General features: G+C 34.9%; 2 protein-coding genes across 12 annotated transcripts; both read left to right on the top strand.

Moving 5' to 3' along the window:
- The first annotated feature begins 1,171 nt into the window (after positions 1–1,171).
- LOC107220616 (RNA-binding protein squid) lies at positions 1,172–14,558 on the top strand. Of its 5 annotated transcripts, XM_015659280.2 has the most exons (10): positions 1,172–1,414; positions 4,525–4,560; positions 5,056–5,096; positions 5,373–5,500; positions 5,704–5,850; positions 6,269–6,400; positions 6,870–7,140; positions 10,046–10,117; positions 12,314–12,430; positions 13,463–14,558. In XM_015659280.2, exons 1-9 carry the CDS (start codon positions 1,290–1,292, stop codon positions 12,379–12,381), a joined length of 1,020 nt encoding a protein of 339 aa, XP_015514766.1. In that variant the 5' UTR covers positions 1,172–1,289; the 3' UTR covers positions 12,382–12,430; positions 13,463–14,558. The 5 variants fall into 5 exon arrangements, with proteins under 5 accessions (XP_015514766.1, XP_015514768.1, XP_015514767.1 ...); XM_015659282.2 differs by lacking the exon at positions 4,525–4,560; XM_015659283.2 differs by lacking the exon at positions 10,046–10,117 and having other exon boundaries at positions 1,174–1,414.
- Positions 14,559–15,353: 795 nt separating this feature from the next.
- Positions 15,354–26,610, top strand: LOC107220618 (ras GTPase-activating protein-binding protein 1). Of its 7 annotated transcripts, none has more exons than XR_006903514.1 (10): positions 15,355–15,527; positions 16,631–16,883; positions 17,419–17,602; positions 17,722–18,099; positions 18,812–19,192; positions 19,298–19,625; positions 20,060–20,322; positions 20,440–20,590; positions 20,693–20,899; positions 23,780–26,610. XR_006903514.1 is itself a non-coding variant. In XM_046735253.1 (10 exons), exons 2-9 carry the CDS (start codon positions 16,786–16,788, stop codon positions 20,824–20,826), a joined length of 1,917 nt encoding a protein of 638 aa, XP_046591209.1. In that variant the 5' UTR covers positions 15,355–15,527; positions 16,631–16,785; the 3' UTR covers positions 20,827–20,840; positions 23,780–26,610. The 7 variants fall into 7 exon arrangements, 6 of the variants coding, with proteins under 6 accessions (XP_046591212.1, XP_046591209.1, XP_046591211.1 ...); XM_046735253.1 differs by having other exon boundaries at positions 20,693–20,840; XM_046735256.1 differs by lacking the exon at positions 23,780–26,610 and having other exon boundaries at positions 15,354–15,527; positions 19,298–19,574; positions 20,693–21,491.
- The last annotated feature ends 414 nt before the right edge of the window (positions 26,611–27,024 follow it).

Raw genomic sequence — 27,024 nt, 5'->3', positions numbered from 1 at the left:
CGCATCGAATCTTTGATTTGACACGATTCACACATACATACCTATATCTGGTTTGATATTGATTGTTGAGAAAAATAAGAAACTCATCTGGTAAGCTATGTACCTACTTCCAACGTGTGTAGAGAAAAATAAAGTTATTGATACAGCTACTTGATGTTCATTAATAAGTTCCCAGTGACTCGCTATTTTTTTAGTATTAAAACTAAAACGCGTTTTCTTTATGTAGAAGTTTTACGTGTCTATACTTAACGTATTGTTTGTTTCTCCTGTCATTCGCGTCGCTATTCATTGGCACATAAAATTTGATTTGGAAGGGAACTCGTTCCAGTTTAGATTCCAAAACAACAGTATGTTACTCGGAATCTATTAATAAATATTACTGTACATACAATACGTCGAGTATAGTTGCACAAAATACAAGACTATTCCGGGAAACCGGGAAACATATTTTTATAATTTTGATCCATCTTTAGTTGCGAACATTTCAGTATACTAGAAAGGCTACGTGACCGCTAGCGATAAATAATATGATGTAATAGTACAGACGATCGCAATGATTACGAAAAATTGTGACCGCCTAGAGTACGCTTACATCCACGCTTACATCATTAAATATCTCAGGTGTTAAATAAGCCACCTATATGCTAACCGGCCGGTCGTGGCTGCAGCGACTAAAGCGAGTGCCGGAAATGGAGACGCGTGATCTATAACGGAGATAAGTAAACAATCTGTCGTGTTTTGAGCAAGAGTTGACAAAACCGAAAACAAAAATTATTCGCCCAACAGCAAAAGACGATCATTTCTTTTCATTTTTCCTGGACAAGTTATCTGGTTCACTTGTGCAAATATGCGATAAGAGGGTAGAACAAAAAATATGCGTAGCGCGGGAGATGGATCCACGCTGTATTGATTTCCCGCTCGGCGAACTTTGGCATGCGCGGGAATCCTGGGAAATGATGCTGCTACTTGGCTCGAACAAAGGAGCGATCTGATTGGTTCCATCGTTGAACTTCTCCCCACTTTTCTAACGGATGCCCCTTCGGTGAAGAGTATTGACCAGTTATTCCTTACGAAACTGCTATAGGAGGTATCCGATTGGTTGGGAGAGGCAAGCGAATACCCAGAACACCTTGCGCGTCCCGTGTGACGCACAATCACCATTTTGCTGTCCCCATTCAGTCTTCTCCATTCGGCAGCCGAGCGGTGCGGACGTTAAGTGGTGTTATCTCGCGTAGTTTATAAGTCGCGTCAACTTTACGTTAAAATAAAAACCAAACAAATACTCCAAAATGGCTGATCAGGAGAATAAGGACTTCAGCGAAGACATCGCGGACCAGAGCTTTGAACAGAATGGTGATGCTGAAAACGGTGGCGGTGACGCTACAGAAAATGGCCAAGAATCGCAGGAAGACAGGTAAACTTGACAAAAATACACAACACAGTTACCCAGGGAGAACACGTACTGTTTATTTTTCTTACAAACCTAAATCTTTGCTACAACTGCTGAACAATTATTATTAGATGCGGGGTCGTTCAAGACCCCGATGTAGTTAATACTTTCTGACCGATGAAAAGCAAAATGGAGGGAAGTTCCAGGTTGCACGACGCTGTTATTAAATATCCAGTTGCATCTACTTTACATGAGCATTTCCCTCCAAATCCGTTCACACCACTTGATGGTATATTGTTTTCAGTATATTATTTGGTGAATATTTTTACATACTTGCAAATAAATTTACGTTGAAATTATAAATGAAAAAAAAATGGAGTCGCCGGCTAAAGCCGCGGACGCGCCCGCACACTTAAAATGGCGGGGAGTTGGCTTGGGTTTCCTTTGTTGCGAACAACTGTACGTCAATTTTCTACTATGATCTCACATCTTATCTTTTAAATACATAGCCTAGAATATTGTTTAAATAACTGTTATACGTAATGATCATTTGTTTGTTAAATTAGTTTTTAAGGACATCAATTTGCGGCGTAACATTTACATTTTCAGCATAACGGGACCTTGAGCAGGATGATTTCCAGCATTTAGCAGTTGAATTATTGCGCGCGATGTTCTGTAAATAGATTGTAATTTTTTTTTCTTTACTATCATTTCTGAAGGTGATTTATTGGGCCTTAGGCTCAATGTTGTCTTACATCCCTACAGCTTTGGATTCACAAATAATGATAAAGTTTGGGGTACATTTGTACTACGGGTAAGCATTCTATATTCTAATCTATTCAAGTCTTGTGTACGGGAAGAGAAGTTGTAATCTTTTTTTTTGTGGAATCTAGCTAATTAAACGAGTCCAACTTTCTCACACTCACTTGTTCTTGGCTACGCCATCGTACAATCTCGAAAATTAGCAATGCATTATACGACCATTCATATTACACTTTATTGTTAGGTCTGGTTGAAATTTGTTTGATTATCTAGATATTCTTGATGGTATGAGTGATAGTATGTGATTTTGTTGAATGATCCATTGAAAGTATTCTTATGATATTTGTTTTAAAAGTTAGAAGTAAGGATTTTTCAATTGGGCCAAATATTAGGTTACAATCTCTTACCTGTACACTTGAGTAATCGGTATAAGTCGAGGGGCGCGAGTAAAATATTTAACGTAGAAAAATATGGCTGACAGCCGGCGCTCCAAAATATTGAATTGTGTAGTAAATTGAAACAAAAAAAAAAAAAAAAAAACGAAAAAAATAATTGCACATTACCAAATGAAATCAAGGTAACTATAAAATATGATGATATTGATAATTTATTAGTTGATAACTGTGCTTTTACAAGGTTTACTATTGTATGGAAAATTGTAACTGTGTAAATTCTAATTTTCTTCTATCTACTAATAGTTGTACTTAATTATGATAAGTAAGAATCTGTAATTTGTTTGTTACTAAATTTGTACATGGATATTAATTGTAATATTTTTAGAGTGTAACTTTTTTGATTCCATTTTTGGCCAGCCGAGAATCTCCTCAATTTTTTACAGCGCTATTCAGATTGGTCAATACTTAACGATTGACCATTATCCTTACCTGGGATCAGTGAACGAGGCATTGAGAATTGAATTCTGTCAATTATTGCGAGAAGTCAACGTCAAGTTCAAGTACATCAGCACAAGCACTGGAAGTCGAGTTGTGTCGAGTCGAGTCAAATTGAATCAGAGTCACACACACTTGTCTGCTGGGTCACGCGTAGAGTCAATTATGATCTGATCTGATGTCAATTTCAACGAGTCCGATGTCAATTCCAAATACAATTTGGGCGTGACCAAAGCACAGAGTCACTAGGGAAAATGTGAACATCTCCGATAGGTCGAAATGCCATTAACCCAGTTTATCTGGCTTGGTCTGCAGGTGGCAATCGACTGCGTGCAAATATGGCGGGCGGCTCGCAACTGGCTAACCGTGACCCGACCAACAACTGAGTACCGGCGAGTGACTGGTGCCCACGGTATTTATCACCAGCCCTAGATGATATAAACAAATTATCGATACAGATAATCAACACACTGAGAGAAAGAGAGATATTATAAAATATCACAACTTTAATTTGAATAGAAAGAGAAAGATATAATCATGACTCAATGAAAAATAATAAATTAAATAATGATAAACAATTTTTTTAGCTTTTCAATCGAGTTGCAGTACCTATCTACCAATTGTCAATTATTTGGGCTAATCAACGGTCTTATTCCAACTTGGCAAAGTTGACTCTTGTTTCCTTTAGGCGCAGCTGTATGTCAACTGGAGTTGTAACTGTATTGCTCGGGTTTCACTGACTGTTGTGAAAATTTTGCTCAGCACACTATTTTTCATGTGTTTTTTCTCAAGTTTTTGTTCGTCGTTGCTAAGCAGTTACTTTTTTTTTCTTTTTTTTTTTCTTTTTTTTTTTCTCCACGAAATTTCACGATTGGCAAGTGCACATGTGAAATTTCAAATGCGTCTAAAACAGCATTCTCGTATTGTTTTTACACTTTATCTTTTGAACAAATGCATACCTACTGATTCCGTATATGCAAGGTTCGTATAATATATACATAGCCTTAGGTATTGTTGGAATATTTTTTCCATTTTTCCCTCCTTCTTTCACCCAAACACAACTTTATTCAAAATTGCAGCCTGTAGAGTTATGTCACGGCTGTCTATACTAACATTAAAATTAAATATCCATACCTCTATATATAAATATATTACCAACATCGTACAATACATATATAATAAATTTTCTATTTTGTTGTATTGTTTTGAAAAGTTGCCCATTACCCCGTTTCCGATAATAGCCCTATGCAAATTTGTATAATATGTAACTAGTAATTGGTAAAACTAAAAATAAAGAAATTAACATTTTTACAGTTATTCTAGATACTTCCAGGGGTTAAGTCGAAGCATTTCTTTTCATGTCAAGTCATTTTTCAAACTGAGAAATGGGAAATATAATACAAATTCTTCGCTTCATTTAGTCTAGTAAACCTACAGTTGAAAATTCCATTGGTAAAATAAAATCATTGAATTGCTTTGCAGGTCGGGTGGAGCGAACCAGGAGTCTCTCAATGATAGGTACATAGAAACTTTTTATTATTTTTACTGTAACTACAAAATTTGTAGCTTGAACAATTATTAAACTAAATTTAAGAAATGATATAAGAAATACAAAGTAGTGGTAGTTCAAAATTTATCTGAAATAATTTTTGGGGAAAAGTAATACAATATGCTGCACTGTATGAAAATGTATTTGACAGTAAAAGTTACATATCCAGGTGGTACGCGGCTTTCAATATAAATTGTTGACGAAACAACTAATTTTAAAAGAACTATATGACTGTTGCTATGCTACGTACCTCTCATCATTTTTATTGCAGATCTTTTTTTGCACAGTATGCGGAGACATTTGAATTTGCTGACATCCAAATATCACAAGCATGAAACAATTTATGTTGCAAAATGTTCTCTATGAAGTTGAATTCCTTGGCAGTTTACAAAGCCTAGGAATTTGAACATTGTAGATATAAAAATTTTCACTCATTTAATTTTTTGTCTTTCTGTCATTCACAGAAAATTGTTCGTCGGAGGGCTTAGCTGGGAAACTACTGACAGTAAGTGTGGTTTTTAATATGATGTTTTTAAAACTTATGTCTCATCAAGTTCCTCGTTTGATAATCAGACTCAAAGTTTATATAAACTGAAAGAAAAACTGTATACTTGCAATGATGTTTCATCTTAGGACACCTTCAGATAACAGAATGGCACTGTTACATGAGATTGTTATAGAAATACTGAGTACATTTTATTCGAGTCTAATTTTTAACATGATAATGATATATTGACACAAAAGTTCAATTTTCAACGTAAATTTACCATTCAACTTTCAGAGGAGCTAAGAGATCACTTTGGTTCATATGGTGATATTGAAAGTATCAACGTCAAGACAGATCCGAACACCGGACGGTCTCGAGGATTCGCGTTCATTGTTTTTGCTCGAGCTGAATCACTAGATAAGGTAACTATTCTGGTCCTCAGAAAATATACTGTTTTTCAATATATGACACCACAAAACAACTAGTTTATGTGATGAAACTAAAATGTCAGTTCTGCTACTGAGTGTAAGTGACGACAATTTGGCAGCTGAACTTTATTTGAAATGTCAAGTTTTCATTTTTCTGTCTGAAATGTCTAATGTGAACCTTGTCTGCTTTATTACAGATCATGGCTGCTGGTGATCACGTAATCAATAACAAGAAAGTTGATCCCAAAAAAGCGAAGGCTCGTCATGGAAAGATCTTTGTTGGAGGTCTTTCGACAGAACTGACCGATGACGACATCAAAAACTTCTTTTCCCAATTTGGTTCTGTAAGTATTTGTATGAATTATTGTTCAAAATTATTCACAAACATTATATTCCATGTGTGAAAGTATTTCCACAATAATTGACTGTCTTCAGCATCGAAGTCACAATGAGAAGACGATCTGTTCATGATAGATTTGTAGATATTGAAATACCACATTTATTTAACATCAATTTTATTTGAAACTTCGAATGACCTATTTGTTTTCATCTTACTTCTTTTTTGTTTGATATCACTGGATATTTTCTGTAAATGAGCTTTTTTTCATATTTTGTGATGACAAAAACACTTTAGTCAGTTCTGCTACTGAGTTGATGTGATGATTACTTCAAAACCTGATGCGAAAGTTTTGCACTTAAAGAATATTAACTTAATACGATATCAACTTGTATTAATTGTTTTTCTCGTACCATATTTTACAGATTGTTGAAGTAGAGATGCCGTTTGATAAGACAAAGAACCAGAGGAAAGGGTTCTGCTTCATCACATTTGAATCGGAACAAGTAGTAAATGAACTATTGAAAACACCAAAACAAACTATTAACGGAAAAGAGGTACGTGTCACTGTAAACCAAGCGAGCCTGCTATTGTCATTTGCAATTACATTTAAGTACCTTAAATTCTTCGCAATGTTTTCTTCTTTATATTCTACAATGTTGTCCTGTTATAGATACCCTATCTTATCTATTATATTCTGATCTCGTTATCAATATTCATGCAATGAACTTGAAGTAAGCAATGATGTAGATATCTTAGGACACCTTCGGATGGCAGAATGGCTCTGTCACGTGAGATCAGTTAAGATAACTGAGCTTACTTTTCGCTAACCATCTTCTTATCATATACGAAGCTAGTTACAATATGTCGTCTAGTTTTATTTGTCTTTACTTATCATTACGTCGTATCAATCATGTCTCAACCCAAGGAGTATGCTAGAGAAGATGAGATTACGAATATTTTTCATACAAAGAAAATGATCGATTTTGCTTGAACTTTATACAATTGACTTTTTGTTGGATGCAGGTTGACGTAAAGAAAGCAACTCCCAAACCCGACGGGATGGGTGGCATGCGTGGCAGTGGCGCTGGAGGTCGCGGAGGACGTGGAGGTCGAGGGGGACGAGGCCGAGGATTCGGCGGTCAAGGCGGTTGGGGTCAAGGCGGCTACGGTGGCGGTTACGGCGGCGGTTACGGCCAGGGTGGATATGGAGGTGGCTATGATGGTTATGGAGGTGGATACGACTATTATGGCGGTGGTTATGGCGGTTATGGTGGCTACGACTACAGTGGATACGGTAATATTGACTATTAAATTTTTAGTAAAACTTTTATAGTTCTTTATACACACGACATACTTATATATACATGTATATATATATTTATTTATTGATTTTCCTTCTTGCAACTGACAGGCCACTAATTGAAGCACTAGATACGCGGCAGATGCCATTGTTGGTCTATTTTTAAGACGAAGGAAACTTGTATATTAAGACGATTTTAAACAGGATGATTCTATGTATGCAGACTTGAATATGGCGCGTATACGAACGGAAGTTTTTTTTTAATCGTAAAATTTTAAGATTTTTTTTTTTTTTTTTCAATTTACTTTTAATATTTTTTTTTCTTTCAACGGTTATCTATTAATTGTTATACTACATTGATCTCTTACGTAGAACACCGTCCTGTTAGTACTATTCGTGAAATCTATTTTTATGTGGAATGGTGGTGGAACAACATGGCTGATGTGTCTGCTCTGTATATAGTGCTCTCTTGAGACAGGCAAATGGTTTTGGGTTCGAATGACTATATTGTAATGAATATAGATGGGATATTTGTACTTCGAATGAGAATTCCTTATGAGACTGCTCTGCTATTCGAGTTGGTAATTCTTTGAATACTGTTGGATCTAATTGTTTTACGAGATATTCAAGTATCTCACCTTAGCGTGCAGACTCATTATTCAGAAAACTCAAATCAAGTTTACCATAAAGAGCCTGTTCACATAACTTTGAATTATGTTCGCATTGTTTGCGAATACTTCTGAATTAAAATATTAATTACTTCAATTCAATTCTTTTGTTTTCGTTTTGTAGTTCTACAAAATACTTACGGTAATTTTTTTCCTTTTTTTTTTTCATATTTACCTTACCTTCACTTTGCACATCCAATTGAAATGTTTATGTATTGAACATATTTAAAGAGATTGGAGCTAAGAACGTACCCTGAACATTTTTAATGTACTTCCCTGGTATCAGCCATCGTGTTACGCTGTGACCAACTAACTTATATCTTATATACGTTATATTCTTTGATGCCTTGTTATAATATATTTACTTAATATGCTATAAATGAATGAATATATAACTTATTAACAATACACTAGGAGAATATAATATGTAACAGTGAAAGTGTGAAGCCAGATGAGCTGTTCCAACTATTTTTATTATTGGTTCAATCTTTGTACAATTTTTTGTCGTATTGAAAAATTGACGTTTCCTTGTGTTCTTAAAGTCTTATCGGCAAAAGAAAAATGTGTTCTGGAATTGATGTACCTACATTTCATTTAGAAGTAGTTAAATTTTCTTTATTTGAAAAATAAATTCGATCTTTCATACGTTCACTGATTGATGTCAGTGAATTAGTAGAATTTATTGTTTTGTAAAAAAGAATTTCTTTAAATTCTGCAGACTCACTGACTTCAAATCCACGCAATCACTGTAACATAATTATATATGAAACCAATTATGTGGTAAATATAAAAACAAAGTGTACAGGATAACACGGAGTACGAAATGGTATACCCCCTCGTTCCTGCTTTTCGGTCCTATCATAATCCCTCGATGCATGTCTTTGTTTGAAATTCTTCGTTTCATGTAATTTCATTACAGTAATTAGCCAAATTACGTGCTTTATTTTAGAATAAGCCTCTTTCGCGATGCTTTTTATCAGCGACCTTATATTGATACATGAGCATTTGGGTAATCTTCAAGCTATTCAAACAGCAACAAAGATAAGATGAGTCAAATTGGGCGTGGAACATATTTCGGAAAATGAATTGAATCCTTACCTAATAAAATCCGAATTTTGTTTATTCGTTGAAAAGCTGTAAGTGACTAATTCGACTTATATCATAAGTGTGTACCGAGGCAGTATCCCTAATATACCTGTGTCTCTACCCGTTAAAAATTTAGGAATCTGCACCCGGTATAGACTTTTTCTGTAAGTAGAATTCGTCACAACATATGAATCGCTCGTTTTCGTACGAAAATGAAATGATCTTGGTTTACTATACTAATATAGTATATTGTATTCGAATTTGCATCTTGATAAACTAGTCATTTAAAAACAAAAAACCTACCAGCACACCACACGGCGCTATGAGAAAAACATGGATTTTATTCAAATGATTGGTTTTGAACAGGTTTCGCATCCATGATGAGAAAATGGGTAATTAGTCATGATGATGGTATTCTTTTTTCTCAGTATGGCAGCTGGCAGTCACGTTTATGGCTTATGATCCTGTATTTGAATTTCATCTATTTATCAACTGGTCTTGATATATACAGTATATTTATCGATTTGAATGCGAAAATACAATTCAGCATTTTAGTTCTTCATCGACCTCGTCATGCCAGAATAATGCATGTCAGATCATTCGCAAGTGTAGAGAATACTAATTGACTTATAAATGGATCATAAATAAATGTGATCTTTCTGTATTTGGAAACGATTGCGTAATAAAGGAAAATTGGCATCATGGCTTTGAGTAATTTGTGTTGAAATAGCGTGTTGAGTAAATTGCAATTTCTTTGTGGAAATCATAGTGCTATTTCAACGAAGTATAAATCTCTTCAAGATTTCTTTCGGTCATATGACTTTGAGGTCTGCATCCGATTACATTCAAAGTTGTGGCTGAAAAGTGAAACGATCGAATGGCTCTGTGTTAGTCTGTGATTCCATTTTAGTGATCTGTTAGCATTTGCATATAGAGTAAATATCAACACATTATTTCGTGCAGGTTCTTGACAACACATACATATTGGTGGATAGTTTCACTGTTAAGTCATTAATATATGATCATGGCCAAATATTTGAAATTTACGTAATCGTTGACCGTGAGAACAGTGCGCTAAAAGTAATTTTGGAACAGTACGGCTATACTGACTGCATCACTTATACCGTGTGTTCCATGAAATGCAGACGGCTATGGCTATGGCGGTGGTAGTTACGATGGTGGCTACAGTGGTGGGCGCGGTGGTGCACGCGGGAAAGGTACGCCTTAGCGTTCCTTTTTTGTTTATTGTTTTGAATTTCTTTATTCCGTTCAGACATTCATTGATTTATTTCCTCGCTCCAACCTTGTGCCTGCTAATAAGTAGTTTTCCAGCATTCCCCTTTCATGAATTAAAACTTTCATTACTTAATATTTTCCTCTGCCTCTAAATAATTGAGAAATTTGTTCACATTAAAAATAACACAATGTGTAACAACTCGATCAATTGAATTGCTATGTTGTTATTCACGAAATAATTTGGAAAATCATATTATACCTACATGGATGATTCAATACTGTCAATATAATTTTCGGATCCATAATTACTGTAAATGCAATGAAAGCACTTCCGTTTATATGTATTGTGTGAAATGATAATTTGCCAAAAGTAATGAGAATATGAGATTCAAAGTTATTGAACGAGTATAAGCAGAACGATCACACGAAAATGAAAATTCATTTGATTAAATTTCAATATTTTTCACTATTCACTGAGTTGATTGGTAGTAACATAATTAAATTGCCAATCTTATTTTGTATTGCACTTGATTTCTATCTGGACCTTAAGTAAACAGTAAGCGCTTAAAGGAACTTCACGCAGTGGTTACTGCTAACTATTCCAACCCAGCGTTACTTTAGCCATGCATTCGTAAAAATATACTCATATATTTCATTCCGATGAATATACAGAGAATGTTGGGAAAAGTGGACTACTTGCAATGATTCCATACATCTCACTATCTACTATTAGTTAATCCATGTCACCAATTTTCTCTGTGTATCATGTATGCCAAGGCCTATATTGCAATATAACTTTTATATACAATTTCGAACTTTATTATTTTGAAAGCTACCAGAGAAAAAGTATTTTGATGCAAATTCAGAATACTTCATAATTTCATTGACACAATAAAATGCGAACATACTGTTGTAAATATGCGCCATGGCCCAATAGGTGAAATGAAATCTGTACAGAATGAACACAAAAGTATAAAATCTGTACGTCGTGCCATTTTTGACTGCAAAATAATCATTCCACTATCAATTTTTCATGAATTTTTCATTATTTTACTGTAACATTATACTCCAGTAAGTTTTTACTGCCATGCTTTTTATGATTCCAATTCATGCGATGTGCATAAAATATTTTTTTTTTTCTTGCATTTGAAGCATCCCATCTGATGATAAAAAAGTGCTTGTGATATATTCATGACACAATTAATTTGGTTTGCATAGTAAACTTTGAATTGTGCCTGTGTTCTGTACCCACGAACCTGTGTTTCCATTTCATTGGAACCACCTATTCCGAATACACGTTTCTGGTCTTTTAATTGAGAATTACAAGCCAAATAATTACCATATATACTTGGGCTTCATAGGCTATTCTACACGTTCCTTGAATATTTTTATATCCTGTGATTTCAATGATATTCACAATTACATGCTTTTTATCCATACATTTTTTGAGTTTCAGTTCATTCAGAATCAGTGTGTCTATTTTTATCTCACATCCACAGTAAAAATGATTGGCAAAGATGAATAACATTTAGAAAGATCAAAGCAGTTCCTTTATCAGTGGAAGAATTACTGAAACTTGCAACCTGTAAGTTGCTGGAATTTTCTCTTCTGTCAAGAATAAAGGAAACCATTACAAATTGATCAAAAAGTATCGTAACTTTGCCCTGAATTCATGTAGCAAATCGTTAATTCAATTGTAAACATTGTCAATTTGCCGCAAGGTTGTTTCATGACAACCTGCTTTGTGGTGTAATTAATGTAGAATCCTTTTAGTCATTCTATTCTTATGCACCATGCGACTACAGCTGTATGAACGAGCCCCTACAGTTGCAACATGAGTATGTAATTTCTTTTAAAAAATACCGATTTTATTTCAGTTAATCATTTAAGACCAGAAATTGTACAAGTGAGGAGAGTATTCTCACTGGAATAGGAACACAGCCGAACGCTTACTACCTTAGCCTGTAGCCTCTATGTAGTATTTCTATTGCCTTTAATTATCGTGCCAGCCTCTTTCGTAAACATTATTTTTTTTAGTTTAAAACTGGTTGTCACTGTGTGCGTGTGGTAGAGTTAACCAGATTAATGTTGAATAGATTTCTAAATATCTGAAATCGGTGGAAGGATTTAAGGGTTCCAATCACGTGGGCTAACAGTGCGCCGTGCGTGTGTTTCAGGAGGCTCAGGCTACGGCGGCAAGCAGAGGGGTGGCGGTCGCCAGAACCAAAGGCACCAACCTTACTAAGGAAATCTTAAGTTGCAACCACAGTGCAGAAATTGTATTGTAACCACTGGTGAGTGTTCTAAATTAGTACATTACAATTTCATGCCTTGATGATTGAGAAATTGCAACTTTTCCAGCAATCCAAGGTAGGATGCGAAACCAGATGTTCATGATGCCTTAATAAGCTGCATGAACTATCATGAACTATCATGAACCTGAGTAACATGCATTAATGTAACTGGATAGGTAGATATGAATGTTTTGAAGCTCTAAAATCAATAGATAACTCTTGGCATGAAAAGTTGAAAAGAATCGGTGTGCGAGCTCTGCATAGTCGGTTAATTCACTTGACCGTTATATCTGTCTATGAATTGTTGACTTTAATGAATATGTTAATTACAAATTTTGAGGCATGAGACTATTTAGTCCTCTGATTGATACATATAAGGTGAGCACAGGCTCTAGTGTATGTATTTTTTTACAATCAATATTAGAACCCTGAATATAGCTCGCCATTGTATGGCCGAATTATGATGGTTCAAAATTTTGCTCTAAATAAGTTGCGAATTCTGTGAGCTGGACATTCATGGTCACCTGTTGAAGTGTTGAACTGCTGACAGATTACAATAAATAGAGAAAAAGAAATATAACATTGTGCTAGGAGATAAAATTTTAACCATTTCTTAATTGTCTTTAATTTGACAATATTCTCACTTCTGCTGCGTCTGCATAATTAACTTCGAAATACTAATTTCGAAGGCTTATAGGCCTGCTCAGATTCCTCAATTCGCCAAATGTTTTTTTTTTTGTTTAGAGATGACTGGTTCCTTGAACATTAACTTTGTTGATTAATGTGACCCAAATGATAATGGTGATATTAATGTTTCATTCAAAGACACAGTGTTGATGAACAACACAAAACACCTGCTGTAGAATTAAAAGCCTTAAAAAGTCACAAGAGTACTAAGAGTACTACATGAAGAAGCGTGATAGCATATTCAGTCACAGGGCCATCATAGATTGTAGTGTTACGCCACAAGGACTGTATTTATGAACGTAACTCATTGAACTATTGTTAATCATACTATTTCATTTGTTTCAGATTTCCTGCCCTATAACAAATCTCACAACTCGACGAATCATCATTCCATTAAACCCCGTCAACAACAGCGCAAACAACCCATCAAAAACAGTCCACAGCAATAGTTTCTCATTTGCGTTCATCCATATTAACATAATATACTGCAGTACATGAAATCATTAAAATAACATAATATAGCCCAGCTCTTCTGTATAAATTTGTATTTCACCTAATAATAATGATAATAGTAATGGTAATGATAATATTATTTAATAACTAGTTGACAAGACAGAAAAAAAGTAAAAGCACGGCCCGAACAAACCGCTTGAATGATGCAGTTAATTTCTACACAGGTGTCAAGTATTATAGTAAATATAAAGATGTATGCTGACGCTGATTTCGCATATTCTTAGAATGTTGCAATACTGGTTTCATTTTTTGAATATTCGATGGATTGTAATGATGTATATCAATTGTACTCATAGCCCTATGCAGTTTGGCTGTTGTATATGACATAATTAGGCAAATTGGAACCGCAAATCTTATCTGAAGATAATTTATCTAATATGAGGTATTTATTATACAGAATAAATTCAATCTATAAATGCTGTTGAATGGGACCCACATGCTCTACTTGAGCGGTCCTATTTGACAGCAGAATGAGTTATACTATTATATAACTGGCAAATAGATCGGTTTTAACCTTGAATAATCAAAACTAAAGATCATACGTCCTGATTTCGGGTAATTTTGTGTGTGCACAATCAGTATATGAACAACATATAACTTATGGGAATTGATGATAAAATGATCGATAAAACAAGCCAATGAAGACTGTGAAACAAACTGCATTTTGTACAAAAGAAAAAAAAATTGATTTAAAACAAGATTAGGTTCGCTCCTATTCTGTGAGCTGGAGAGCATCCCGACATGTTGCAATCAACCATGTCCAACCATTTTAACAGTAAGATTATTTTAATTTTGTTTATAAATAAACTTAAAAGCTATTGTAGCGAAGTAAGCAGGCAATGTACTTTTTACAATGTTGTAAAAAGATTGCTTTCTTATTGTTAAACAAGATATAGAATTAAATAAAAACTCATTTTGTGTACATAAATTGTCTGACTATTCATCCTCATTCTTTCTATGTTACCTTGAGAACCTGCATCAAGTGTAACACTATACGTAATTTTTACTTTTAATGGCGGTTTGCGGTGTATCGCGTGAAAAGATGTTTGTACCATAAAGCCCATCTCGACAATACACAAATCAGTAACAGTAACTAGGTATGACAATTATACTTCACCATCAATCTAGTCCCCATTTAAATGCTGTGCCTAATTTGTCGTCACACTTAGTAGAAAATCATTCATACCGAGTGTAATTTTTATTTGTTTATTTAATTTAACGAGTGAAAGTAATATATTAGTGGTTTTATCGTGTATGTATGTCCGATGTACATACATGCATACATGCAGAAAACATCGCCCCAAAATATTCACTATAATTATAGTAATAGGAATTCAGGCAAGAGCTGGTAGCGCGGTAAATTATTTATTGTTCCCGGCTAAGTAATGCAAAGTTATAATATTGGAAAGCTATTTGAATCGGTTATATTCCCTTGCTTATTTCCCTCAATTACAGTATGATATCAGGGTATCGGAAGCAACAATAACCACTGCTATTTTACAGGATCATTCAGTCGTTCCATGTATTTTCGCACATAAATTTTGCAGAATGCGCCGAATATTTTTGTCCGAAATATGCAGCCATGTTTGTTTGTAACCGCAGTCAAACCGTTCGACCCTCCCGGGTTTCTGATGTGTGGGGTCTACACGATTGAAATCACGGCTAGCCTCGAAGCAGCTCCCAAAGCCTTTGGGTTCGAAGCCTCTCGAATCGCGCATGCGCATCCAGTGCATGTGCTGACACCACGGTACACTGAGGGTCCTACACCGAACTGTTTTTATAATTAACATTATTGTAAACTGTTATTATTCATACTGAACCTTGTTTCATCGAAATTTGTCCAGCGTAACACTACCGTGTAACTTAAGTGTAACCAAACGCATCAAGATCTGTGAAGGTGAGCATTGGATTAGACCGATATTTCGTGTATATCTCGCTAAGAACAGCACCACAATCTCAGAAGACCTTGCACCGAGCAATTTCGGCGTGGTTTCACATGCCATAGCCCTAGACATGCCGGCTTTGTAGGCTCAATTGAACATAGCGTTACACGCTCTATGGTATAACCTCACATTACTCGGTATTTGTTATCACTCAAAAAAATTTCTGTCAACTCCAAGTGAGCGATTTTTTCTTTTTTTTTTTTTATGCTACCGTAGCCCTTGGAAATTTTCGCAAAATGTCCACGAATTTAATCGCCATGCCCCGCCACAGAGCGCCACTCTGAGGACGCTGCGTTTATGCATTGTCCGCCTCGAGAGATTTTTCAGTTTGTTTAATCCTGGCATCTGGGTTCGGCCAATCTATCCGGATAGCGTCACTTGGGAACAAAATTCTGCCGAAGTAGAATTAACATACTCTACTCGCCTCTAATAATGCGCCCCACACGTCTTTGTATTCACCATAATTCCAAATAATTTGAATTTTTTTCTTGCACCTTCTGTTTTAATTTCATGTTCTCACCTGGTTCATGACTAATTTTTAGTATTCATCTACAGACTATCCATCATTATTTTGCTGTTTGATGCCCCTTGGCTTTTTTCTGAAGCTTGATATTCAATCAAGGTTGGAACGTTATGCCTAAAACACAGTGTTCCGTCGTGTAACTTCCCACAAGAAAAGATGCATTCACTTCCAAAGATAACGACTCCTATTTGCTTCTATTATATATAGATTATATTATACTCTGTAAATCAGTTGCCCGAACTCTGAAGTATGCATAGGTTGGAATTGAAGTAGTTTTAATGTAACTCGTACTGTTGTTGACAAATGCTTATTGTACAAGAATTTCAAACGTGACCAATGACTAATGACTGACAAATAGATTAGATGAAAGGAAAAACATATTTTGTATAAATATGCTGCCGTCTGAGATGTCTTTGAATATATTTTAACCCAGCCAAGAGTTTAGTATTTACATGCAGAACATTTCTACAGATAATCTATCCTTTTTTTTTGTACATTCTCATTAATTTTAATTATATTGCGCCTATGTTTCAGAAAATCTGCCTGCCTTAATATTTGTAAGACTTTTCAATCATCAACAACATCTCACTAGGTACTCAAGATAATCAGTTTGCTGAGAAATATCAACCTTGTTATATAATTAACTCATACTTGAAGACGGAAAACAGCGTCAAGGAGTAGGACAGGAAATGGTCATGGAGGCATCCCCCTCGCCCCAATCTGTCGGCCGCGAGTTCGTCCGACAATACTATACTTTGCTGAACAAGGCCCCGTCCCACCTGCATAGGTATTCTATAAGTTCATAAATGATTTATATAATTTGGTGTAGTAACAGATATGCCCTACGTTACCTGCACATCACAATGTGTTCATTTATTATTACTACCAGTACTCAGTCATTACATAATACTCTTTTGCAGAACTACTGTTCAGATTTGTTTATCATAAATCTATTACTGCTGCTGTAGTGCTTAGATGATAATTTCAATATTCTTCACCTTTGCTGTTCACTTACCACCATTTACTTCAGTGAAAGTAGTCTCCTTACAGCAGTACAGATTTTTCAACAGACATATCCAAAATTTAATGGACGTATTCATGTCACTCAAAGTTGTACCAATAATATTCGGAAATACGATTGTAAAATTTCTGTTGAGAAATTTGAGGTCAGATACAAAAAAACCAAACAGTATGTAATATTTGTAGCACTACAAGTTTTTTGGATTTATGATAAACTATGTGGTCTGTACTACGCAAAACCTACTCCCTGCTACGTCACCATATGATTATGAATTGTGACCTTTACCTAATTTCTCATTTAGGTTCTATAATAACCACTCGTCGTTTGTTCATGGAGGGCTGGACGCTCCTAACAGAGAAATAAATCCAGCTATTGGTCAGAAACAAATCCATCAAAAAATCCAACAATTGAATTTTCGCGATTGTCATGCAAAGATCAGTCAAGTTGACTCACAGGCTACACTTGGGAATGGTGTTGTTGTTCAGGTATATAATCATTCTAACATTTACAACTTTGACCAATCATTATGTAACCACTAGATTATTGACAAGTTTTTATAACAATTCTCTAGCATGATATAATTTGGCTGTAACAATTGTTACAGGTGACAGGAGAGCTGTCTAATGCAGGACAGCCGATGCGTCGCTTCACACAAACGTTTGTTTTGGCTGCGCAAGCACCAAAAAAGTACTACGTTCATAATGACATCTTTCGTTACCAAGACCTTGGCTTCCCTGATGAGGAAGAAGGAGAAGTTGAAGGTGGTGATGGGGGTATAGGTGAAGGCGTTGGTGAACGGGAACCTGAAGAAGGTGTGCGTTCGGAACCAGAAGAGGATGAACAACCCAATCAAGGGCATCAGTTGCCACCGGCAACTGCACCTCCAGAGCCACAAGGTCCACCTTCCCTTATTCCAAGTCAACAACCACAGCTTCAACAGCAACAGCAACACGTATACTACGCCCCGCCACCTCAGCAACCCGTAAGCTGTGTTTTAATATTGATACGCAAAACAATATTGTTTTTAACTGGTACTCACACATGTCAAGGGTACTCGACTATACACAACGAAGATTAGCTTCACATATTTCAATGTATCATGATTTATTTTGTGTAGTATTACGATCCCGCAATAGACAGGCTGCATAGAATTTTTGACATGGAACAGGGGAAAACTCGGGAAATTGGAGGTCTGGCGGTGGTGTGTTATCCTCAATAGTCAATTCTATTTATAGATTGTGATCTCCAGATGCAGCAAAATTTTATTTGCATTAATAAAAATGAGAATTATCTATTTTTCTTATCTCATAATAGAAATTGTGCTAATATTGAACAGATGTGTAATGTCACTGTAATTACAGTTAATACTTGATGTTGCTCCGGTAACCTCCAAATATTATCTGAATTTTATAGATTTTGATATTTTACACAAATTATCCAAAAATGAAATAGAAGTAACAAGTGAACCATACTTTGAACATTGAATATTTATAGTTCCAAATATTGAATGCCCCTCACACATGTGCTGAACCAATTTAATATTTAATCAAATTAAAAAATTAAAACAATAATAATAATAGAATTTGAATAAACATTTGGAACATCAAAACAATAGAGCTCAAATTAATCAGGTAATTTTTTTTTTGTAGTATATCGAATATAACAATGAAAAAAATGTATTGGGTAATGCTTAGGTGCATCCGGTCATGCAACAAGTGGCAATTAATGGTTCTGTTCATGATGAATCACCTCTAATCAATCAGCAGCAGCATGCCCATACGTACATTTCTGAACCTGCAACTCAGGAACAATTTGTTCAGGAACCAGAGCCCGAAGTGGTTCCTGAACAACAGCCGCAGGTGAAAGAAGAACCTCAAATTCCAGTTGAGGAGTCTCAGGAGCCGTTAGATGCTGAACCGGAACAGCATTCGATTTCAGATTCTCAACCGGAAGTCCCAGTGCCAACCCCAGCCACCAACAATAGCGGACCTAAAACCTATGCAAATTTAGTCAAATCTTTTGCCACCGCAACTGGTTCGGCTAGCCCACAAGCGCCTAAGGCATCCATGTCACCAGTGAGTTATAGGTTCTTTGTACTAATAATAGAAAATTAGCAAAAAACTAAAATAGTGAACACTCAATTCCTGACGATTCAAATAATTTTTAATATCTTGTTATAGCCACCCATCACACATCAACGTCTTGATGATCGCATTTCGGTACCTGCTGTGAACGCTGGATCTATTCTCACCACCCCTTCGAACGTCAGTTCCAATCAACAGCAGGTTCATAGAGGTGTTGGAGGAAACCAACAACAACAATCACAACAGCAACCACAACAACAGCAACCACAACAGCAACCACAACAACAGCAGCAACAACAACCACAACAACAGCAACAACAACAACAACAACAACAACAACAACGGCCTCCACGAGGAGGACCTGTGCAACGAGGTATGGGCAGGGGACCATCCCGCCCCCCCTTCTCTGATGACAACGGCTGGGGTGATTATAGTTGCGAGTTACAGTTGAAGCGGGCGAGTCCAAAAACTTGTTGAGACCAGTTCACACAAAAAAAAATTAGCGTATAACGAATTCTTTGAACGGAAAATTACATCTGATTTGAAAATAGTTTTAACGGTAATTAACGGTTGTTGATGCTAAAATACTTTGTTCGACATCATTTTGCGGAAACCGTTTGAAATATTTTAGAATTTTATTCAATTCATTTTCGGTATTTGCTTATCATTTGAATATGGCGAATCCTGAAAGTTTTACAGTTTTTGAGAATCAGGTGATATTGTTGCTAGCGATCAATGAGTCCCATTTATCCTCAATATTTTGAATTCGCTTTTTTCTACTCATAGCTAGCTTTACAGAGAATTTAATCATAAGGCAATTGGTTCAATGTTTGATTATTTGATAATATTTTACCACAGATGGTGAACGTCGTGGGGGCCGGCAAGTCCAGTACGGCGATTCTCATCAATTATTTTTGGGTAATCTTCCACTGGATGCTTCAGAAGATCAATTGCGTCAATTATTCGAGCAATACGGTCCAGTAGCTGATCTACGTGTTCACAGCAAACAAAACGAAAGAGGAAAAACCCCCCATGGCACATCCAATACTAGCAGAGTTCCCAACTACGGATTTATTACGTTTGAGGATCACCAGTCCGTCGTAAACGTTCTGCAAAGTTTGGTGAGAAGAATTTCTCTCTATTTCGTTTTTGATTGCTGTTTTACCTTAAGGAATTCGGATTGCAATTTAAATAGCGAGTAGAAGATAAATCTCCGTTAAACCCTCTTTTACTTACAGCCAATCCATTTCCCTGATGAAAATCGTACGAAGTTGAATGTGGAGGAAAAGAAAGTTAGGCCAAGGATGTCAATGGAAGGGGGAGGTGGGAGGCCGTCTACCGGAGATGGTTCAGTACGCCCAATGGGCGGCCAACAGCAACGTGGGCCAGGTATTTTATAAGTTTTTCTTTGAACACATTGCAGTCAGAATAGAAAATTTGCAAAAATCTTGATAGCATTACAATGAGAATATACCATAATTTGCTATTCAGGGGGTCCAGGTGGTGTGATAAGAGGTAGTGGACAGCCACGCGTCGGTCGTGGAAGCTTTTCACGCGGAGGAGATGGTGGCCGAGGGGGTGGTATGAGACAACCAGGCAATCACAACTATCAGAATCGTCGTTAAATGTTCTGAACGCTGTAAGTTGCATCCTGCCCAACTTCGGTGTTACACTCAACATAAGTATCCAGTGTGTTTTGTAGGTCGTGCGATAGCTAAAAATATTTATTGTGAAAGATATGTATGGAATCAGTGATAGATTTTCACTTTGGATCATAACGAGGCCCACGTATGAAAAAGTGTACCATTGGCTATGTTCAATATTATACACGTTTTAGTGCATTGTATATAAAGCGGTTTAATTATTCGAAGTTATTCTTAGAGAAGCTTATATAAATACATATGCATATGGTAACCATTCAGTTGTAGGATTTTGTATAAAATGGAAAATGGAGAAATATGTGCGAGTACTAATTCGAGTAGCTGGTACTGTTAGATTTGTCGAACGTTGTATGATTCATTGCTCCAAATCGATTATAGTATTCACAGTTGCTTTAACAAATTTTCATGTGGTCGTACAAGTTCCAAGACAACTTGACAAACAACGCAAGGGACTATGATGTGTATGTAGTGAGAGACAATAGCCGGACAAAGCTAATTGAAAAAATGTATACCCCATCTGCTTACGGAAAGGATCTATTAATTCGTTCTTCTACTCTAAATACCAATCTGTTCGGAGAATTTGTGTAGTTCTCAGGTTTCAGAAACTCGTATTCAAATGAAATGTAAGACAAAAATAATCAACCAAACGAGAGATACTAAGCAGTGGATAGTGGAAGAATACATATAGAATTTTGTCACTCAGTGTAGTTGATGGCATATAGTTATGTTGATGCTACTCTTCGCAAAGACATGCGCAAAAGTTCGGATTGTGGTAGAATGATATTTTGTTTATGTCATCTTGTACATAAAAGAGGTGCTGTTGTGTCATTTTTCGTAAGATATTGTTTCTTTTTTATTTACTTGGTCGCACTAATTACGAATACCGTGATACAACATCTTTAATAAAGTAGATTGACAGTTGCCAATTATATAACTTTGTTCCTAGTGCTGCTAAATTAGACTAATGATAGCTTTTATATCGCAAAATTTACGTGAAATATTTGTCGGGCAGAGACTCGTCTGAAGCAATTGAACTAAGTCCGTGGAATGATTTGATTAATAAGTTTTGAACATGGCAAAAATCAGATTGTTAATTTCGCGTCGCTACAACGCGAGCAATTATACTCCGAGAAAAAGTTTTGGACGAAACTTTAGGTGAAATTCAAAAGTAAAGAATGCAGCAAAATGATGAATGATTTGAAATATCCGGAAGAAGTTTTTTGTAAAAATTTCTTACATATGTCATTATCGAAGATTTTTTTACTCATACTTCTCGTTATACTGGGCATCATTTCAATATCCTCTCAATTCAAGCAGAATTATGACAATACTACACCATGTAATATGAAAATATCAATATTTATGCATTGTCAGAAAGAGGTCTGGTACTCTCTTAATGCAGTCAAATATATTGTGTAAAATTAATAACACTGTACTGAATTTATATTATTTGCTCAAATTCGCAATTATATTTTTTCTATTTCACAACGTTGGGTACGTTTGTATTTTATTAATATTTTCACAATACACATTGTATTGGACATGCAGGTTTGAATCAAGGGTTTCATTGCATACAAATTTCTGGATTAGTGATTTGCTGGCCGTCCACGTCGATCTCGTAAAAGGGTCTTTGATTGATTAGGTTCATAATCAAATTGGAATCAATGATTTGTATAATGGTTTATAGTGAACTAACCCTCGGTCCTACAATTGTTTGATATTAGCACTATTCGCCAATAATTATGTTGATATGGAAATGGAAGTAAATACGAAATATTCTCTTAAATAATCACCATCTGATCAAGCTTCATCTAAATTGTACAAATATTGGAAAAACTACGACAAAAGAAGCAAAATCGATTTCTAAACTAGATTATCATCTCGCCTCTTGGACGTCACGAGCGATATCTATAGAGTTTGTAAGAGATAATTATTTTTGAAATAAGTGCATAATTTCAACAATGTGTTGGCAAAAAAATACCTCGCCTATAGTTCGATATTCTTTATAAATTAACTTGATGCAAAGCCCTGAAAACGCCGTGTACAACTGCAGAGTGTGTCTTTTATAATTTGAGATTACTATTGGAGTACAGAAACATAAATGTTGTCTACACATAATGACGTAATTACAGTCTCGCTTCCAAGTTTTTTCTTCATTTCATAGCAGAGGTCGACGTTGAGAAATTCGCATACAGAGATCGAATATCTTCCGCGTGTACTCACCAATAGATATGTATGAATTATTTTACAAAAATCTTCGGAATCATATATTTTACTCTATGTTGATTTTTGTTACGCTCATTACAATGTAGATAGTTTAGAATCGGTGCTTTGTATGCGAAATTAGTGGAATAACGAATTCTGAACACTTTATGTATGATTCTAAAATACTGGAAAAATATCGTCTAATCGAAGTACTTTTTAGCTTAGTACATTCTAATTCTCTTTTCATGGAAATATTTATGATTACACTCTCTTCTAACAGTCATAACGCAAGTATTCCGTAAATCTTATTTCATTTGGTTTCAGTGTTGAATTCAGTATATAAATCTAAAAAATAAGATATGGAAATTGAAATAAATTCCATAAACTGTCAACGTTTCACGTTTCTAAACAAGCAATTTTGCATAAATTTCTGGATTCTAGGAATCCTAATTACTTGACTAGCACTGTGTATTGACGAATATTGCAAGTGGTATATGATATCAAAATAGCAAATAATTTTTCTAATTAAATGTAACATTGAATATCTGCATGTTGCAACTGATGTTACAATTCCAAGTTATGTCAATTATCGCCTTCTGTTGAGGGCAGATTCTGAAATAAGTGAAAAACTATCAGCTGCTAACGTGCAATTTTTCAATCGACAGTATTAACAAATTTCAATCCTTATTATTTCAAACTGATTTCATGCTAGAGACTGTTGCTCGCAAAGAAGGGATCCAGGCAGGGATGCGGATTGACAAACAACTCGTTAAACGGATACTATAAAGAAATGGTAAATGACGACAAGTTTCTGCAATTTTAAGGCTGAGAGTGAATTAAGAAAACAAAGTTCTCCATTGTTTCTTTAAATTAATCGTCCATACGGACCGATTTTACTATAAGATTACCAGAAATACCATTAGTATGCGTATAACTGTAATGAAAACGGCATGATACAGTGAATGATTAATTATAGAAATTGATATCAATAATAATTATCAAACATACAATCTAGTGAATATCGCACTAAATTGTGAATAGTAATTTCATTGTAGAATATTACTAATATTTTCAAAGTACATATTTGTACGTACTGAAAGTTTAAGTAAATCCTCAATAATTCATGGTACTGCGCAATAAGTACGCTTCTGTTACTTTATTATTTAGGTGTACACATAAAGACAGCGTCCTCAACAGTATAAGTGAGAAACATAGATGATGATCTATTGTATTTGCATCATAGGTCAACTGCACCAACACTCTGTCAAGATTATAATCATTGAATGTGAATACTACTCGAAAGCTAAAATTGAATAAACGTATTTCGTTTTTAATCAAAGATCGCGGCCTAACCGACATTGACAAGCCTTCGGCTATTGAGCATCATAATGCAAACAATAACGGTAGTTTTCTGTAGCAGAGGCTGAAAAAATGAGCATCGAATTATCTGTCTAAAACTGAACTCGTCTGTTTAATTAACAGAATTCTTCCAATTTGTTACCCTGAATTCGATCTTTACTGAGAATAAGGTTCACTTTTACATGTGCATTTACTTTTTCATGTATACAATATTTGATTCGGTGAGATTCATTTGACACATTCATTTTCTGGAATTGTTTTATCTAAAAAACAAAATATGTAGTTGTCAGTCGATGAATTATTTTTGTTTTTTGGATATAGTTAATTTTTACTTCAGCCAAATAAATATTTATTTGATTTCATTAGTTTGTTTAGCTAAAGAGCAAAATTTAGTCGATTTGACACGCAAAGGTGATAATTAATTAATAGATGTTGACACAATATTTCGTAATTTAATCGACACAATCAATCTGTTGGATTAATAAAAAATTACTTAAAACTAAAAAATTAATAAAAAAAACAGTATTTGATTCAATTCACGTGCAATTGGATCAAGTAAATACATACAATTTAATTCACTTCTCAGTGTACATGTTGTGCTTCAATGGTGGACTGATAACCCAGTTTCGTGTAACCCGCCTGTCAATAACTATAATATACATGCTCGGAACTTGAAACATTTTCGTAATTCATTTTTTAGTATTTCTATCGTAAAAGAAATCTATAATAATTACATAGTACAGTTCAAATTCCGACAATTTCTATTTAGAACTGGTTACGCGAAACTGTTATACCTCGGCACAATAAGTACGTTTACAAATTTATTATTCTTATTATTATTATTATGATATTTTTATTTTTCTTATATATATTTTTTTTTTTTTTGTGTCATCAAAGTATATAGTAAAATTGATATTAACTGTAGTAGTTACTCGATAATTGTAAACCGATTTGTACATTACGCTAAACAAGCTTACGTGAAAATTATTCGCGTTATTATAACGGATACGTGAAATGTTTTTTATATAGGGGATGAAAGAAACTAGATTATTTTGCTGTATAGAAAAAGTGATACGAGGGTGTAATTTGTATTTTCATTCACGGACAATCGGGGTGTCGACATTTTAATCAATCGTTAAACACCGTAGTGCGGGTGAGCTTGTTTACCACAAATAACAAACCAGGTGTTTCGTTAAAGAAAGTGTCTGGATTTGCTACCCTGGTGAGCGGTCTTATCAATGATCTTAAATTGAACCACTGTTACATAAAAGCACCTGTGCGTATCACCTATTTGCAAATTTTTAGTATGAATGTTTTTTTTCACAATAGGTAATTATTAAAAATAAACAAAAACAAATTAACAAATATGATAGTTATAAATATTAATAGAGGATGGTGTAATTAAGTTGTGAATTTTTTGAAGCATACATTTTTATTTTTGGCATCTTTGGGTCAGTTTGTGTGTACAACCGTGGAAATGTTACTGCGATAACAAAAGAAAACTTGAGATGATGAAAAAAAAAGACGTGTTTAAACAAACATGACACGTATTATAACTTTTTGCATTTAGTATAATATACCTTGCTACCAACTAATAATACTTCATTTGTATATTGTTACTTAAGTAAGGAAAATTGATGAATAAGGCAGACGAATTGGAACACAATCGCTGAATTTTATGGTGATATATTGGAAAATTGTTCAAAAAATTGAATACATGCCGCCAACGACTGTTTGATGTCTACCTTAATAATCTACCCTACATACTACGTATGCGTATAGGTATGTAAATAATTTTTTTTATTCCTGAATACAATATGTACGCGAAATCACTGCCGTGATGACAATATTCAGATTTATGGTACTCTTTCTGACGTTTTCTTAGTCTGGGCCTTACGAAAATTATTCTACATGATTATCATTTCTGAGTCTGCATAGAATTGTACAATAATAGTTGTGTGGTAATCGTTTTCCATGGGCACAATATCCACTTGTAACTAGTGAATAATAATAGGTGAAAAATTGAGAAATCCTGCGCAGTTTTTTTCCGTATAGGATGTTAATATTAAACAGTATCACATAGGTATTGAAAAAATGATTATAAATTTTTTAGTGTTGCAAAGCCTCCTAGACTCACTGTGATATCATCTAATTACATGATGGAATAAATATTAATTGAATGAACATGTCATCTAAATCCTAATTCATCGTGTGACTATGTCTATGCTTGGAATCACAATATAAAATGTAAACAATATTTTCAGATTTCAGTTTGCACCTAAACAAGTGATTGCGATTCATTTCATAATATACATGAGAAAAAAACTTTCAAATTTCATAATAAGGTTTAACTTGTACAAACCATCTTTACTTCTGTAGTTTTTTTTTTTCTTTCAATCAAACAAACTGATCATAAGCACTTGAATTGTAGTCAAGTATAATCAATTTTTACTATCCTTTATACAGTAAGAGATAACGTTCTCGCAAGTGTTATTATTATTCTTGAAAGATGTGATCTTAATTCGTGTGCAAATGTAGGATGTCAAAACTATTCACCAAATCAAATGTATCCCCAATGTTACAGATGTAAAAGTAACG

Source organism: Neodiprion lecontei, chromosome 3, assembly GCF_021901455.1.
Source record: "Neodiprion lecontei isolate iyNeoLeco1 chromosome 3, iyNeoLeco1.1, whole genome shotgun sequence".
NCBI lineage: Eukaryota > Metazoa > Arthropoda > Insecta > Hymenoptera > Diprionidae > Neodiprion > Neodiprion lecontei.
This window is presented reverse-complemented; position numbering and strand designations above follow the sequence as displayed.